At 42.7% G+C, this 18,185-nt stretch overlaps 1 protein-coding gene across 1 annotated transcript in view; it reads right to left on the bottom strand.

Moving 5' to 3' along the window:
• Nucleotides 1-18,185, bottom strand: part of XRN2 (5'-3' exoribonuclease 2) — a 101,740-nt gene that overhangs the window by 37,322 nt on the left and 46,233 nt on the right. Inside the window, exons 15-17 of the mRNA XM_019543850.1 lie at nucleotides 7,069-7,176; nucleotides 6,901-6,990; nucleotides 6,328-6,400 (exon numbers count right to left, since the gene is read on the bottom strand). Coding sequence (XP_019399395.1) covers nucleotides 6,328-6,400; nucleotides 6,901-6,990; nucleotides 7,069-7,176 — 271 coding nt within the window. The remainder of the gene's footprint in view (nucleotides 1-6,327; nucleotides 6,401-6,900; nucleotides 6,991-7,068; nucleotides 7,177-18,185) is intronic.

The raw sequence follows: 18,185 nt of genomic DNA, 5'->3' as shown, positions 1-18,185 counted from the left end.
TTTAAGAGGAGGTTAGATGAACATCTTGCTGGGGTCGTTTGACCCCAGTATTCTTTCCTGCCATGGCAGGGGGTCAGACTAGATGATCTACTCAGGTCCCTTCCGACCCTAGAAACTATGAAACCTCCCTGAACACATTTATTATACTTGGTTACCTCTTAGCTCCCTTAACATTATGCACTCAACGTTTTCCTTTACTGACAGGCAGTAATACAAGCTTACTAGTACACTGGCACTCATAGATCTTCAAAGACCTACAGTTAAGATAGATTTTTATATGTCAATTTCTTCCAGTTTAACTTAGTTTTCCTTCTTGAACATACGTATTTAATTAGCTAAACAAATACTTGAGATAGACGTGTTAGACTAAAACACTGAAGTTTACCAGCTCAGAAGTTTAAATTAAAAACAAAAAATCTCGAAGCCTTATGATAAAAAGCAAGTTAGGCTAAAGCTGTATATTCTTTCTGCCAAAGGAAATAAAACAAGGACAGTTGCACCTCATTTGCTTATGAAGTAGTGCAAGAATGAGAGAAGTCACCATGTAATCCAGATGACTACTCCTTTATTACAGACCATTCCAAAAAACCCCCTATGCACATCCAAGTTAAAAGCACCCCTCAAATGCATCCACTCCTAAATTGAAGCAATGGTCATTCACCGCAAGACAAAAGCCTCTCATCTTACATTTACATACACAAAACTATATTAAATACATTATCTTTTAATTGCTGCTAAAAGCAACATGTGCTCAGTAATGGAAACCAACTATGAAGTTGATTCGTGCAGCCAACACTAACCATGACTATAAAGTACACGGTCTATACTGGACATGACCTACATGGGACAATTTTTATTTTTTTTTTAAAGAGAGAATTTTTCATGTTCCAATCCAAATGAATTCCAAATCCATGAGTTAGTCAAGAACCATAAACGGCCCTACTACCAGCGAACATCCTCCACCCCACCTGGGGCTTCAGATGTTTCCTAATTCTTTGGCAGGCATTCTATGTACAGGCCTAAGCCTGGAATTCAGATGCCCCCGAGTTTCGCATGCCCTCAGCCATAAGGCCCCAGGGGCAGGGCATAACTGTTCTTCTGGTGTGGTTTAGTACCCGCCAAGGTGTTGAGGCTTAATGCCAATTTTATGGATGTGGAAGGCTCCTCCCTAGCTTGCTCCTGAAGCCATATGGCTAAGGGCAAGTGAAACTTGGGGGGGAGCTAAACCTCAAGCCTCCAGGCTTCAGCCTGCACGTAGGATGACTGTCGAAAGACACTGGAAATATCTGAAGCCCCTGGTGGGGATGGAGGATGCTTGCTGGATGTAGGGCCACTTATGGTTCTGGACTGACTCATGGATTTGGACTTGATTTGGCTGATTTGGCTTGGAACACAAAAATGTGTTTATTTTTTAAGTTTGTACTCTCTCTAACTAGGTGCCAAACTAGTACTTAAAAGTGTGTTTATGGATTACCTGTGCTTAAACTTGCAGCAGTTTTAAAAAATAAAAGGTAAAATGTATCGAGGCTGGACCACCCAGGTTTATGGGTGCTATATGTAAATTGCTAAAAATATCTTTATTTCAAGGTCAGTTTTTTCAGATTTGTTCCTTACTTTTATGTGCTCAAGGAGAGCAGGGTCTGACAGTAAAAAGAAAGAAAGGAGCTGAAGAAGGAATCAGTATGGAGGGGGAGGGGGAAAGCAGAGGGCAAAGAGCCTGCCAGACTCTCTAAATTTATTTTCCCTGCTGTACCAGTGGGAAGGGGACAATTTCAAGACAAACCTCCAATAATTAGATTCTATACTTGAAAAATTATATCCAATTTATAAATTTTGCATACGTAGAATATAATTAGTCATCTTGTATTTGAGTAATTATGGAAATTAAGCGAGGAAGTAGGCCATAAAAATACCATGCATCACAACTAACAATACTTTGGCATATTTCCATTGCATGGAATAATTAGAACCTTTTACGTAACTTTTATCTTCAGCCTAATAAGACTACACCAATATTAAAACAAACATAAAAAGAAATATTAAAACTTATTCAGGGAAGACAGGCAGAAGAGAAATGGAAGAGGTACTGCCCTATAGATAAAGGCTATGCTCTGATGTACAAAGTGGAAGGTTGGCCTGTTGAAAACCTCCAAGTAAAAGTTAGAGGGGAGAGCTGCAGGTGTGATGTCATGGTGGACATCTGCTACAGGCCAAACTAAAAGGTGGTGGTGAACAAGGCTTTCTTTAACCAATTGACAGAGGTTTCCAAATTGCAGGACTTGGCTCTCAGGGAGGACTTTACTTAGAACAGGAGGGAAACAGCAGCAATCCAGCAAGTGTCTGGATTGTGCTGGGGATAACTCTCTCATATGGGTGGAAGACAGGTCAACCAAGGAGGACCTGGTTGCTCTGCTCACAAACAGGGAGGAAATGGCTGAGAATGGGAAAGGTGGAAGGAAAACTTGAGCAGTGACCATGGGAATGGAGTTCAAGATCCTAAGGGGAGGAAGGAAAAAGAGCAGCAGAATAAGGACACAGGATTTCAGAAAAGGAAGACTTTAACAAACTCAATAGTGGTGAGCATGATCCTCTGAGATGCAAGTTTGAGGGAAAAGGAATACAAGAAAACTGACTGCAGTTTCAGAAGGCCCTTTTAAGGGCACAGGAGCAAGCTATCCCGATGCAGCAGAAGAATGGGAAGCGCAACAGGTAGACACCAATCTCTTCAATGAGTTAAAACTCAAACAGTAATGCTACAAAGAATGAAACTTGGTTATAGTACTAGAGAAGAGTAAAGAAGTATTGCACGGGCGTGCAGGGAGCAAGTTAGGAAGGCTAAGGGGGCATAACAGGCAATACGAATGGACTCTACAAGAATATCAGAAGAAAAACCAAAGAAAATATAGGTCCCTTATGGAGGGTGGATGGCAATCTAGGTATGGATGATGCAGAGAAGGCTGAAGTATTTAATGCCTTTTTTTACTTCAGTCTTCACAAATTGGGATAGCTACCAGATGATGACTGCAGTTGGCAGCAAAGATGGGGAAGGAAATGAATAGCCTAGAGCAGTGGGGGAACACATTAAGGATTACTTAGAGAAACTAGATGCTTTCAAGTCACCATAGGTGGATGGGATGCACCTTCAGATACTGAAGCAGTTGGCTGAGGCAATTTCAGAGCTGTTAGCTATCCTCTTTGAGAACTTGTGGAGGTTGGGTGAGGTCCTAAACAACTGGGCACACACAATGCCTATCATCCAGGAAGGGAAGGGGGAGTCGGGGAATTACAGACCAGTCAGCCTGACTTCAATACCTGGAAAAATGATGAAGCAGGTCCTCATGGAATCTACTGTGAAGCATCTAGTGAAGAACAAGGTGACCAGGAACTGCCAGCATAGAATCACCAATAGCAAGTCATGCCTGACCAACCTGATTTTCTTTTGTGACAAGAGGACAGGCTGTGCAGATTGTGGGGAGAGCAGTGGATGTGATGTACCTTGAATTCAGCAAAGCTTTTGACACTGGTCTCCCACATTTTCACTGACTGCTTAAGGAAATAGACTAAAGTACTTTAAGAGGGATGTATAACTGGTTGGATCATTGTGCTCAATGAGAAGTCATCAGTGGCTCAAAATCTAGATGGAAGGAAGTATCAAGTGGGATTCCCCTGGATCTGCCCTGGGTCCAGTATTGTTCAACATCTTCATTTATGATTTGGAGGATGGGATTGAGAGCATGTTTAGGAAATCTACAGATGATACCAAGTTGGGTGGAGCTGCCAGCACTATGAAGGACAAGGCCAGGATCCAGAATGACCTGGACAGACTGCAGAAATAGTCTGTAATCAACCAGATGAGACTCGGCAAAGATAAGTGCAAAGGGACGGAATAAGCACATATACAAACACAGACTGGGGAATGACTGTCTAGGCTGCAGTATTGCAGAGAAAGACCTAGAAGTTGCAGTAAAACCTAAGCTGAATGAGCTAACAATGTGCTCTTGTTGCAGGTGGGGGAGGGGGAAGAGCCAATGGTATAAAACAGGAGTTGGCAACTCCCAGCACACATTTCCAGAGCATGGGAGGCCATTTTGCTTGGCAAGCCACAGCTGGCCCAGGTCCTGGGCAGCTGCCGCTAGCCACGGAGCTTGGGCTGCTCAGAGCTGGTGGCTGGGAGGCTCCCTACACCTGTACCGGGCTCCATGGCAGTGGCTGTTGTACAAACACCATGGAGTGCATGGCGGGCAAGGGGCTGGGTTGCACTGCTTCACACCCCAGTGCAGCTGTTCGCAACTTCTTAGCTGCGTACCGCAGCTGGTCTGGGCTCTGGGCAGCTGCAGCAGGGAGGCTGTAAACAGCTGTACTGGGGTCCAGTGCCCTGGCACTGGTTCTGTGGCAGTTGCATGAGCACCTTAAGGCGCACAGCTGGGAAGGGGCTTATTGCTGGGGCAGTACAACCCTGGCCACTCCCCTGCTGCCCACCGAGAGATGTGCATGCACCCGCCACCAGCAACAAGGACCAGGCCCCCCACCATCTGCCTCTGGCACACCAAGTCCAGGCATGGGTGGAGGTTGGGATATTTTTGGCATTCCAGCCAAAAAACGTTACCGGCCTCTGGCATACACAGGTGTATTAGCAGGAGCGTCACTCACAAATCAAGACAAGTGAATAGATTCTTCTGCTCTAGTCAGCATTGGCAAGGCCTTGCCTGGAGTACTGTGCCCGATTTTGAGGCCCACACTTCAACAAGGATGTCAAGAGATTGGAATAAGTCCAGCAACAAGAACGATTAGGGGCCTGGGAAGTAAGACCTATATAGAAAGGCTGAAAAGGACTAGGGTTGTTTTGTCTGGAGAGAAGACAACTGAGGGAGGGATTTGATAACCATCTTCAAATACCTGAAGGACAATTATAGAGAGCATGAAGATAGGCTTTTTTCTGTGGTCACAGGGGACAGGACTTGAAGCAATGACCTGAGCTGCAGCAGAGGAGGTTTAGGTTGGAGATTAGGAGGAACCTTTGGACTATGAGGTTGGTCAAGCATTGGAACAGGCTACCTAGAGAAACTGTGGAATCTCTATCCTTGGAAATTTTCAAGAGCACGCTGGACCAACACTTAGCTGAGATAGTTCAGTCAGGGGTGAAGCTGCTTTGAGTGAAGGGCAAGACTAAATAACCTTGCAAGGTCCCTTCCAGCCCTATTTTCCTATAATCCTAAAATAAGCTAATTTCCTATTTTATTTTATATGTTGGGATCAAGTAATATTTTCCCCGCATACAGACTTCAGTCCCATACAGACTTTGACATCTGACTACCATCAGAAAGAAAAGGAATAAAAAAGTTTTTTTTATTTCATACTGCTAGAGGACTGAGGGGGACACATAATTACTTAGACATATTATAGAGGTAATGCTGCATTTCACTCCTGGATAAATACTAAATTTAGAGCAATATAGATCAATACTCTTGTGATGGAAGATAATACATTATTTTTTCACTTTGCTTTTAGCTTTCTTTGTATCTAAACATTTCAATATTCCCTTACAGAACTGTTCACAAGGTACTAATGAATCACTGACTGAAAAGAATAAGATCCACTAATTAAAAGACAACACAAGACAATTATATAGTAACACTGAGAAAAAAAATATTAATCTATTCCAGACCAAATTAACAGTTTTAGAATGCCTGCTAAAATTACTATAAATCATTGCTTATTACAGAATCATAGGACTGGAAGAGACCTGTAGGATAGAGTCTGGTCCCCTGCCATGGGCAGGAGGTAACCTGGCTCAAACAAGCTCAACAAGGTGCTTGTCCAGCCTCCTCTTGAACACTCCCAGGGATGGTGACTGCACCACCTCTGCTGGGAGTGTGTTCCAGATTCTAGACACCCTTATGGAAAAGATGTTGAAAAGAGCATGGAGCTAAGCACTGATCCACGGGGGACACTACTGGAAACGACCTTCCAGAATGAGGCCATCCCATCAGTTACAACTTTCTGGGATCAGCCTCTGAACCAGTTGCCAACCCACCTCACTGCAGACTGGTCTAGGTCAGTAAGCCTCAAGCTTAACTGAAAGAATCTCATGGGAAACAATCTGATGTCAGACACTGAATAATAATTTCCTCTTCACATGATTTTTTTTTTTTACTTAAAAAAAAATCCATCTGTTGTAAAGTACTATTTCCTTTCTCAGCTAAAGCAAACAGAAATCTGACAAACCTCATTAATCAGTATGTAATCAAAACAGTATCTCACTCTATTTTTCACAGAAAACTAAGACTTGGATTTTCAGTTGAAATTGAGGAAGGGCTTAAGTTTCACCTTGCCAAGCAAATTTCTTCCCGTTCAAATCAATAGCAAAATCTTCAGGGTAGAAGTCAATTATACTTGATTCCTGTATTCGAGAAAAAAATTAAAGGACCATTAAAATCAATTATAGATTTCTGTATAGAGCAATATCAACCTTTTCTTCCTCTCCCCCCCCCCCTTACACTTAAGGCAATTAAGTTTAACTAATAAAAAAGAACATCTGCTTTACCAAACACCCTCCAAACTGAATAGATCTAGGGGAATGGCACCAACTCAGAGTCACGAACCAGCAAACTAAGCAGGATAGACTACTGTGGGGGCTTCAGAAGGACTGAAGACCTCTAATCCTTCAAAAATTCAGAGTTCTTAGAACTAGGTAACCGGAAGAACCCAGGAAAGGCAGTTTACTGTGTACAAACATTTGAAAGAAGATTCACGCTTCACAAAGCTGCTGCATGAGTAGACAAATGAAAGTGTTGTTTTCCCTTCACTATTATTTCCTTATCAAAGATAATGAACAGCAGTGAACTTGCAATGCAAGAAACCAAAGCTTCACAAGAAGACAAGAACAAAAAGAATTCTTACTGGATCAGTCATGAGCTTCCGCCATGTTGGTGGCAAAAAGTTACCACTAGCGGCTGGAAATACACCCATAAGTTGTTCAAGAGGCCTGAACTGTCAAAAATAAAGAAAAAAATATGGGTAATGTCTAATCAATATTGAAGACAAATAACTAAGTTGTATGAATCTTACCGGTTTTGTGCCCTTCTCAAAGTCTGAGGGCAGGTCTGCAATGCCATCAAAGTCCGAAGCAAATGGTGCGTAATGGAATGGGTAAAACCACTTCCAAGAAGCACAGCCCTAGTATAGCAGAAAAAAGAGAACAAACAGCATACATATCAGGAAGTGAAAATATTAACATAGCCACTAACAGTGTGCAACTAATAATGATTCAGCTTAATCCTGGATGAGTTGACAGTTATTGTTAGAGTGACAGCTGTAGCTGAAGTTGCCACTGCTGTGTGCACCAGGTGGAAGTTGGTGCCATTGCCACCCTGTGCCTTGGGCTGGATCCAGCCTGTAAGAAGTCCCACAGTCAGGATCTGGCTTGAGGCAGGAGGCGAGTTTGACACCCTTGTCTTAAGAAAAATGGGGAACAAAAAACATCATCAAAAGATGCCTCTGTGACACTTGACAAAGCATCAGAAAGGATGCCTGACCAATGGAAAAAAGTACTGACTTGGCCTTTGAGGCACCTTGCAACAAAAAGACATGTATTCTTTAGTCACTCCCAGTGAGAGAGCTGTAAAATGAAATAAGATCCAGGTATGCCATACTGAGACCATGACTAAAGATATTCTAAAGATCTAAAGATGAAATATGCCCAACAGTCCAAAATAGAAGTAATCAGGGAAGAATGTATGATGACCTCTGGTCTGATTTGCACAATGGAACTCAAAACCTGTTTTGAGATTAGTATTTTAATACACAGCACTTTCCAGAGTCAGTTGAGCATGTGAAGATACAAGCAAATAGCATCCTACCTCCTAAGCTATCAGGGTGAACACAGAACAAAGACATGATGGGAAGATTATACTGCTCTTTTACTAGATATGGGATGCTCGACCATTAGCCTATAGGCCATGTCAAGCCCTTAGCACCATGACATCCTTGCGAGTTCAGCACAAGAGGCAAAGTTCAAGTGGCACAGTGCCCCAGAGCGCCAGTCCTGATGCCTGAGGCCTAAGGGGAATGCCACGAGGCCCTGGAACCTGACCCTAGTGTGCAAGGCTGGTGTGGGGCTTGATCCAGCCCATGGACTGGCCCTGTGCTATTCACCTGGCCTGCTGGGTCAAAACCTTAAGCGCCACTATACTAGATCAGTATTTCTTATTTGTATCTTGTGACACTGACACAGCACGTGGTTTTGTATCAGTTGATTCTTGCATTTACAAGTGTTATCTGGCCAAAGGCGAGGCAATAATCCATAATCTGTCACATTAAACCTTCATGATCATTATTTGCATTTGATATCATCTAGAGGCCACAATTAAAGACAAAGACTCCAATGTCCTGGCACTGTACGCTACAGCAAAGTAATTTTCAGCAAATACTAAATTTGTCCCAAAAAAGTTTAGTTGGGCCAAATTTATTTGTGAATTCACCAAATAGTTTCAGCTGTGAAAGACCAGTTCAATGCTAGATTCACGAAAAGGAGAAAGGAGTTTCCTTTTTATCCAGCCACTCAGGGGTTAGACTACCTCACTCAGGAGATGGGTGACATGGGTTCAAAGAACCCTCCCCCAAGAACTGAATCCACATCTTCTACCTCTTAAGGAGGTGTTTTTCCCCAACCACCAGGGTACTAAATATTTTAAGGTGGGGGAATTGATTTCTTCAGTTGATGTTATTCCACATTACATAAATAATTAGATATTCATAGGAGCAAGAACTACAATTCCAATGTCCCACTTCCAAGGTGAGCGGCTTAGACCCGAGGCTAGTGGGTCACCTTGGGGGTCAACAAATATTTAGTTATTTTATACTCAGTGAACAGCTTCAGCATGGGGGACTAAGGGAAACCAATTCAAGAATATGCTACTGCCTCATGGTTAGTCCACTGACATAAAACAGTTCAGAAATTTAAGTTTAAATACACTCCTGTCCAATCCTGTACAGAGACCTGGACTAAGGTCAGAGGGGAGGGAAAAGTGTGTGTGTGTGCGGGGGGAGCAACAAATGGATCATCTGTTGAGTCAGTGACAAATTCCTGATGGACTCAGGAGCCACACAAGCAGTTAGCATTAAGCAAGAACCACAGACCCCCGTAAGCCAACAGTGCTTAACCTTTCTGGTTTGTGGGCCTGATAAGTAGGATGTAGCCAGTCACTGGACTGGCCTTGTGTGGTGATCTGGTCCAGCATGCGAGGTCAAGGCCATGAGGCTCCCCACAGGTCCAAAAATTTAGTGGTGGGGGAGGAGTGACAGAGTTAACTGCTGCAGTTAACTGTCACACTTTGAGCACCACCAGCATAGATGAATTGTGGTGAATGTCAGTTAACTAACTGGGGAAATGTTAACATTTACTGGAAAATGCAGTTCATGTACAACTGACAGAGAAAGATGATGTCCACGTTGCACTATTCATGATTGCAGGGAAGACAGGTCTGAGCAGTGGTTTGAGCGTCACTGTATCAAATAGGAGTTTCCAGAGATATAAGCCCTCAACTGCGATTTGAGTACGAGGGGATGGAGGCAGTTTAGTTTGGGGGGACCTAAATGTTTTTTATTTAGTTGCCAAAACCCAAAATAATCATTTATACAGCCATGCTATATATCCCAAGAGGCTACAGTGATTATAGACAACCAAAGAAATCTGAAGAGAGGAACACTTTGGTCCAGCATAGGAAAAAAGCCAACCAATATATAGAAAGTTAGGGTTGGAAGAAACCACAGGAGGTAAAGATCAATCTCCGGCTCAAAGTAGGATCCTTCCAGCCAGGGCTTTGTCAAGCCAGGTGTTAGAAACCTCCAAGGATGGAGATCCCACAACCTCTGTGGGTAACCTGTTCTGGTGCTTTACTAGCCTTCTTGTGAGAAAGTTTTTTCTAATATGTAACCTAACTTCTCATGTTGCAACTTGAGACCATAGCTCTTTGTTCTGTCACCTGCCACCACCGAGAACAGTCTAACTCCATCCTCTGAAAATCCCCTTCAGGTAGTTGAAGGCTGCTATTAAATCCCCCCTCAGTCTTCTCTTCTTGAGACTAAATAAGCCCAGTTCCCTTAGCCTTCCCTCACAAGTCATGCACCCTAGTCCCCTAACCATTTTTACTGCCCTCTGATGGATGCTCTCCAATTTGTCCATATCCTTTCTGTAGTGGGTACAGTACTCCAGATGTGGCGTCACTAGTGCTGAATACAGGGGCATAATCACTTCCCTCAGTCTGCTGACAACACTCCTACTAATGCAGTCTAGTATGCTGTTAGCCTTCTTGGCACCAAGGGCACACCGTCTGTTCCTATTCCACTGTTGTCCACCGTAACCCCCAGGTCCTTTTTGCAGAGAACTTCTTAGTCAGTCAGTCCCCAGCCTGTACCGGTGCATAGGACTGTTCTACCATAAGCAAAAGACTTTCTTTTTGTCCTTATTGTACCCCATGACATTTCTTTTGGTCCAATCCTCCAATTTGTCGAGGTCACTCTGAATCCTAGTCCCACTCCCCCCCATCATATATCTACTACTCTCTCCAGCTTGGTATCATCCGAAAACTTGCTGAGGGTGTACTCCATCCCATCTTGCAGGGCATTCACATTGAACAAAACTAGCCCTAGGTCTGACCTCTGGGGCACTCCACTTGATACCGGCTCCCAACTAGACATTGAACCACTGGTTAGTACCCTTTAACCCTGACGGTCCATCCAGTTTTCTATCCACCTTCCAGTCCATTCATCCAACCCATATTTCCTTAGCTTGCTTGTGAGAATGTTGTGGGAGACCATATCAAAAGTCTTGCTGAAGTCAAAGTATATCATCACATCCACTGCTCTTCTTGCATTCACAGAGCCAGTTGTCTTATTGTAGAAGGCAATCGGGTTCATCAGGCATGACTTGGCCTTGATGAATCCATAGTGACCATTCCTAATCACCTTCTCTAAAGTGCTTAGCAGTGGATTCCTTGAGGAACCACTCCATGATTTTTCCAGGGGCTGAGGATCCAAGGATCAGTCTGTAGTTCCCTGGATTCTCCTTCTTCTCTTTCTTTAAGATGTGTACTATATTTGCATTTTTTCCAATCATCTGGGACTTCTCCTGATCGCCATGATTTCTGAAAGGTGATGGCCATTGGCTCTGCAAACTCATTGGCCAACTCCTTCAGCTGCAATGTGTCCAGCCCAGTGGACTTGTCCACATATATAGCCCCTGCCCATTCTTGTTCCAGGCAGAGTTAAATAAGTTTTGTTTTGAAAAGTGGCAAAAAGTTTTAAGGAGGGATGACCTAATTTCTCAAAGACAAAGACATTAGAAAACCATGAACTGTTTTACAAAACACCCAGAGGGAGCCTGCATGTTGTAGCTCAATTTGTTTGCCAAAAATATTCTTCACATTGGCAAATGGCAGACCACTGGACCCAGGATGACAGACAGACATGGATTTTATGGAGCCACTGCCTCTCCACAAAGCAGTAAAGAAAGGATTCTGTTTTGCCTGTTTAAGTTCTTTAAGAACCTGAACTACTTGACCCGCAAAGAATGGTAAAAAGGATTTCCCAAGCTTGTCTAATAGCTCTTGGCTAATATATATTATTGGTTTGCTACTCCTTCTGCACCTTGATTTCAATTATGCATCACAGTCTACACTGGAGGAATCTAGGATAATTACCTGAAGGAGAACCAAAAGGTCTTTGCCAGCATATTACATAGATTCCTAGACTTGCAGTACCTTGAGAATATGTTTGGGAGGAATGACCTGCTATTGCCCAAGTTGGGATGGAGTTCTGACTGTTTGATACTGAAAAGGTCTCATTTGTAGAGAAGAAATAAGAAGCCAAATATGCATACCCATTATAGTCAGAGGAAAAAAAAAAAGTTCCTTTGCAGGTTTTTGTTCATGACAACTTGTGGTTTGAGAGGTATGCAATAACCTCTTATCTGGAAAGAATTCTAGGAGATTGTCTGTAATACAATGGCATTAGAGCTCCTTCTCAATCTGTCTGTAATCCAAGAGTGTGAAACAAAGCACAGAGTCTCTTAAGAGTCTCAAGGGTTAACTTGTATGAGGCTGAATTAGTCAGCTGAGGTAGCATAACTCTTGATGACTCAAATATGCTACCCCCACACTGGCATTTGGCCAGGAAGGGTATCCTTATTCATAGAGAAGTTGAAGGGCACCACTTTACATCGAAAATGATGACTTCTTATGGAAGAACACAGGTTGTTGCTATCACAATACAGAAGCTGAAACCATTTAAATCAAAGAGCCCCAAGGCAATCTTGTGGGGAAAAAAAGGCATGGATAAGAGTTCAAAGTCTGCATACAGTATGTGAACATCTAAAGGTAATCATGAATTGAAGGAAACTGAATAAGGGCTAAGACTTTTTTTCCTTCAAAAAAATCAAGTACCTCAGATAATCTCTTCACATTTAACACCTTTTCTGTGGCCAGCTTCCTGAAGAGAAATCTATCTATTGTATGAACAATCCCTCATGAGAAGAGCACGGCAAGGTAGAAGCAGCAAAATATGGAATGCGAGCCATTTAATTGCACAAAGATCCAGTGAACTTATACAATTCCATGCTAGGCTGTCACAAGAGGGATCATTAAGCAGTCTCCAAAGAGAAGAAAAAGGGATGGGAGCTAGCAGCAATGAAGACTGACTTATTCTCTGCTACCCTGTCAAACCTGAAGGCTTACAGAAGATGAAGACTAATCTTCCCAAGCAACCAATACCTTGTTCATATCTCCAGACTCAGGGGCTAAAAAACAAACCAAAAACCAAGACCAAACTGCAACAATAACAAAAATGCCTGCACACAAGGGACAATCTAGGGAATGACTTCTGCAGACCAGTAAGACCTGGTAAGAACACCAGATTCAGGAAAGACAGATAAAACATCTCTTAACTCAAGTTGGTTTTAGGTCAGAGACTATATATAAAAAAATACCACGCTAAACAGTAAAATTCTAAAATTACTTTAAGAATGCTACAAAGTACCTAGATAGATTCTTTCCCCCTTGCCAAAAAACACATAATCAGTCCGATAAAACCAGGCACAGAAAGATTCCTCAACACATTGCAGGCCACCACAGAAAGAGAAAAAGCAATTAGGGGCCACACACCCCCCTGTCACTTGAATTATTGAACATTTTGGACTGCAATTGGGTGGCCTTATAACATTTGAGTGAATTTTGGATGTCTATAGCATTAAAAGCATATCCCCCAAACTGAAACACACAAAAACACAACATCAAATTCTTAATTATGCGTTTCTTATTTCTGTTTTATGTAGTTCATCAAATTTGATAATACTGGGCTGGCATGTCTAGAGAAGTTAGATATAACACTTGTTTTAGGCTACATGTGAAAACCTGAACTACCTTTGCTATACATTGAGAAGTACCTGGGTTTTTTTCTAAAAAAAGAAAAAAAAGATTACTTTTTTATTCACTGGAAGAGTTAAAATGTACTTCAAATTATATTTCATTTTTCTTTCCATTCAAGATACAAGAATAATCAGAAAATGTAAAGTGGATTCACTCTGAAGAAAAACAAAGTAGCCTTCTAGAAAGAGAATAACAAGAGCAACTCAACTCAAACATGTAGAATTATAGTGAACTGACAAAGGAAATGTAGCTCAAAGGTCTTAGCAGAGTTATTTCCCCCCTTTTCTCAGTTATTTTTCTTAGAAGTACCATACTTAAAGCAAAAGCCTACTATTTTGACTTCCAACTCTGCATAAATAAACGACAATGAGCTTTCTATTGATATTTTTGGTACAAAGCAATAAAGAGATTATAACTGAATCAAAACCAAGCCAGAAGAGTTCAGTAATAGCTAAGGGCATCTTTACATGTGCTTTGGGAGTGGGGTAAGGGAGCGCTTTAAGTAGAGCAGCTGCGAGAGCTGCTTTAAGTGGCCACAGTTTTGGGTATTCAGCATCCTGCACTTTAAAATGGCAGTGGAAGTGCTTTAACTAAAGCTCATTCAGCAAGCTTTAGTTAAAAGGGCCCCTGCCACCATTTTGAAGTACAGGGAGGCTGAATACACGAGACACAGGCAGCTGGAGCATGCTAATTAGGCAGGCAAGTTCCAGCAGACTGGATTAACTGATTTTGCTCTGATGTGCTATAATTACAGTGTGTCAGAGCAGAGTCCCTGCACAACTACAGGTACCCTAAGTTTTAGAAACAGATGCAGTTTTTAGGGGAGGGGAAATTTGAAGATATGCTGCACTATTAACATTTTTTAAAAACTGGGTAGGAAAACAGTAACTAAAAAAGTAGCTCTTTACCATTTAAAAAAGCCAAAAGATAATGCCATCATCTTGTAACCTGGACATCAGCAGTGACTTGAACAAAACTCTACATTGATATATGGGTCTATAGCAGGGGTGGGCAATTATTTAGCCTGGAGGGCCACTTAAGGAGTTTTGGTGAGCTGTTAAAGGCCAGGGAAAGGGAGGGGTGCTGGGGAGATGCCAACTGATCCTACTTAGCCTGCAGGGTGCCACCGAGAGCCTGAGGGGGGTCGGCTGCTCTGCTGGGGCTGGGCCAGGCCACACAACAAACAGACACCCCCCTCCCCTTCCCACATCCATCCCCGCTACCCCCTGCCTTCCTTTAGCTCAAATGGGGGGAGGGAGAGGAGAGAAGAGAACAGGGGAAGCAAAACAATTCCTATTATCTCAGAACTGTACTACAAAGTACTTAACAGTTTCCCCTTTAGTCTGTTATTGCACTGGAAATGGTTCATTGTTCTCTATGATAGATTTGTCCAAGCATTTCTTCAATTTTATGGAGATTTATGTAGTCCGATCAGAGTTGTTTGAAGCCTGACTGATAAGGATCTATAACCAAAGACAAATGATATATGCCCTTCTCTGCCTCTCACCTGGAAAGCAGAAGCACCTACCTACAAACAGGGAGGACTAATGATTTGTTCCTAAGATCCTGTCCACCAGTCCAGCCCCTTCCCTCTGCTTCACCCCTGCCAACTGGTTCAACTTAAAACTGATTTGGTTAATCTGAGAGAATTTATATGGGTGTGTTGGGGAGACTCCCATCAGTTTACAACTGGTTGTTAGTTAAACCTGTCGCTGTAAATTAATGGACACACATCTAATAGACATGAAGATCCACAAATTAAAGCTACACTAGTGTAAAATGGTATAAAATCAGCATGGGTATAGGCCAAGATTAAGCTACTCTAGATTTAAAAATTGCCTTAATAGAGAATTAAACTATATTCTACTCTTCCCCAGTGGAAAAAAAAGCAAAACTGAATTTTATAACCCTTAGTTTAGATGAATACTTCCATCATCTCTTAAATCTTCCCTCAAGATGACATGATCCCAATTTTGCTGTACTCTCCTCCTGCAAAACCTTTCATTGCATTTATCATACATGGTGCTTTTCTCCAGTGATGCACAGCATTGCAGCACTAAAAGATACACTGGCACCTTTCCAGCAAGTAGACTCTCCCATCTAATATGCATATTCATTTACATATTTAAGAAATAAATGGACATGTATAGAGCTCTAAGAATATACTCTGCAGTACTCAACACAAAGACAGTTTGGAGAAAGGCTTCAAGTCATGCAGGACTGTCTACACTTAAAGACAACCCTGACTACAGTGTTTTGACCCCAGGCAATTTTTCAAGAGGTCACTCAAATGTGTGCAGACTTATAACTTTCTGACTAAGCTCACCTGCAAACAACCTCCATATAGCTGTAACTCAATACAGGCCTTCAGCCACACTTGTTCCAACTCTTCACAGGAACCCTGATTTACCCTCTTGCATAATCTCTCTACTCCAGGCTTTCTTTATTGGCAAGTGGTGTACCCTCACTCATGTTAGCAGAACAGGACGCAAAAAGTTCTTGTAGCATGTTAAAATATGAGAATGTGTCCAAAACAGTGTAGATTGTTGAAGCCAAGATGTAAGCTAACCTTGATTCTAAAGCTAATTCAATGATTTAACAGTGGTGTTAACAGTTTCAACCTTCTGGCCCCACAAGCTGGAGATGAGCAGCGTGGGGCCAGTCTGCAGAACAGATCCCATATAGGGTTGGTCCATGGGTACAATCTAGCCAAGTGCCAGCCCAGCCCCACATGCCAGATCAAGCCATGATTTGACACACATGCTGGCACAAGCAAGTGCACTGGGTCACGCTATTTGGCTTTCCGGGGGTTTGGAAATTTAGTAGCAGGGAAGCAGCAATTAATGCTACACCACACCCTTGCCATCAAATTCCCAGAGCCGTGCAGAGATCCACAAGTTGACTATATGGCCTTGCAGGGTCAATCTGGTCAGCATATCAAAAGCCTTGCTAAAGCAGCACACCAAGTTAACATGGTTGGAAAAACGCACCCTTTTTTGTCCAAGAAGATACTGTATAAAATAGAGTATTGTAGGGACTCAGGGCCAGATATGGTTTAGTATCAAAAGGTGCCTACATTTTGGTATTGTAGCACCTAAAGCATAGGCATTTCAACCAGGGAAAGTGATCCAACAGACAAGGGTTAGTTGCACAGTTGCTCTATATGAGGAATGAAATGAGGAAGGCACTTTTTGAAAGCCTGGGAGATGCCCAGAAGTTGCCAACAGGACTTGATCAATATAGACGTGAGTCTAAACTCCTTCTTCCCCTACAGAAGCTTAGGTCCCTGACTCAGGCTGAAAATTAAACCCCTCCAGTTAATTGCATTTCACAGTACCTGAGGGGAGAGACACCTGATGGTGGTAGTGATGGTGCCTACTTCTTCCCCAAATTGTCTAGTGGTCAGAATACTTGCCTACAAAGTAGAAGACACAAGTTCTTCACCTTCCTCCTCACGCTAAGAAGTCCATAGAACCAGAGAAAACTATGGTTGGAAGGGACCTCAGGAGGTCATCTATATCAAATCCCTGCTCAGAGCAGGACCACTCTCAACTATAACATCCCAGCCAAGGCTTTGTCTAGCTGGGTCTTAAAAAACCTCTAAGGATGGAGATTCCACCATCTCTACATTAGTCTGTTCCAGTGGTTTACCTTATATCAAACCTAAACTTCCCTTGCTGCAGCTTGAGACTATTGCTCCTTGTTCTGTCATCTGCTGCCACTTAGAACAGTCCATCCTCTTTGGAGCCACCCTCCAGGTTGTTGAAGGCTATTAAATCCCCACTTGGTCTTCTCCACACTAAATAAACCCAGTTACCTCAGCTCTCTAGCCATTTTTATTGCCCTCTGCTAGACTCTCACCAATTTGCCCACATCCTTTCTGTAGTGGGGGTCCCAAAACTGGACACTACTCCAGATGTGGCCTCACCCATGCTGAAGAGGGAAATAATCCCTTCCCTCATTCTGTTGGCAGTGTTCCTATTAATGCTGTTATCCTTCTTCAAAATGAGGGCACACTGTTGACTCGTATTCAGCTTATGGTCCACTGTAAACCCCAGGTCCTTTTCTGCAGAGCTGCTGCTTTGCCACTTAAGTCCCAGTAAATGGGACTGTTCTGTTCCAAGTTCAGGACTTTGCACTTGTCTTTACTGAACCTCATGACATTTCTATTGGTCCAGTCCTCCAATTTGTTGAGATGTCTCTGAATCTTTTACTCTGAAGTAGTATATACCTCCCCCAGTTTGGAGTCATCTGAAAACCTGCTGAGCTTCCAGGTTGTTGAGGGAGACACTTAACAAACCCTGCCCCAAGACCTGCATCTGGGGCACTCCACTTGATATCGGCTCCCAACTAGACACCAGCTCCCAACCAGATCCTGAGCCATTGATTACTACTCTTTGGGTGATTACTACTCTTAAGGCAATTTAGGTTTGCATCTACATGTGCACATGTTAAAGCGCATTAATGCTGTAGGCACAGACTGACATGGGACGAAAGTTAGTGCCAAGTCAGTCCATACACAGCATTAATATGCCTTAAAGTGTCTACACATGCATAAATAATGCACTTTAGCCATTTGTGCCTAAATTTGATACCTGCTTTTGTAGGTATTAAATTTAGGCAAGGATAGCCTAAAATCACCCTTTTTAAGGCTCGTTAAGGGTGTGCACATGTAGGCGTGTACTCTTACTGTGCCTTAAATTGGGCTAAAGTGCCTTCAAAATTGGCATGTGTAGACATGTCCTTTGAGCCCAACAATTCAGC

This window comes from Crocodylus porosus, unplaced genomic scaffold (genome assembly GCF_001723895.1).
Source record: "Crocodylus porosus isolate Cpor-Errol unplaced genomic scaffold, CroPor_comp1, whole genome shotgun sequence".
NCBI classification, from domain to species: domain Eukaryota; kingdom Metazoa; phylum Chordata; order Crocodylia; family Crocodylidae; genus Crocodylus; species Crocodylus porosus.
Note: the sequence above shows the minus strand (reverse complement) of the source record. Positions and strands in the feature narration are given on the sequence as shown.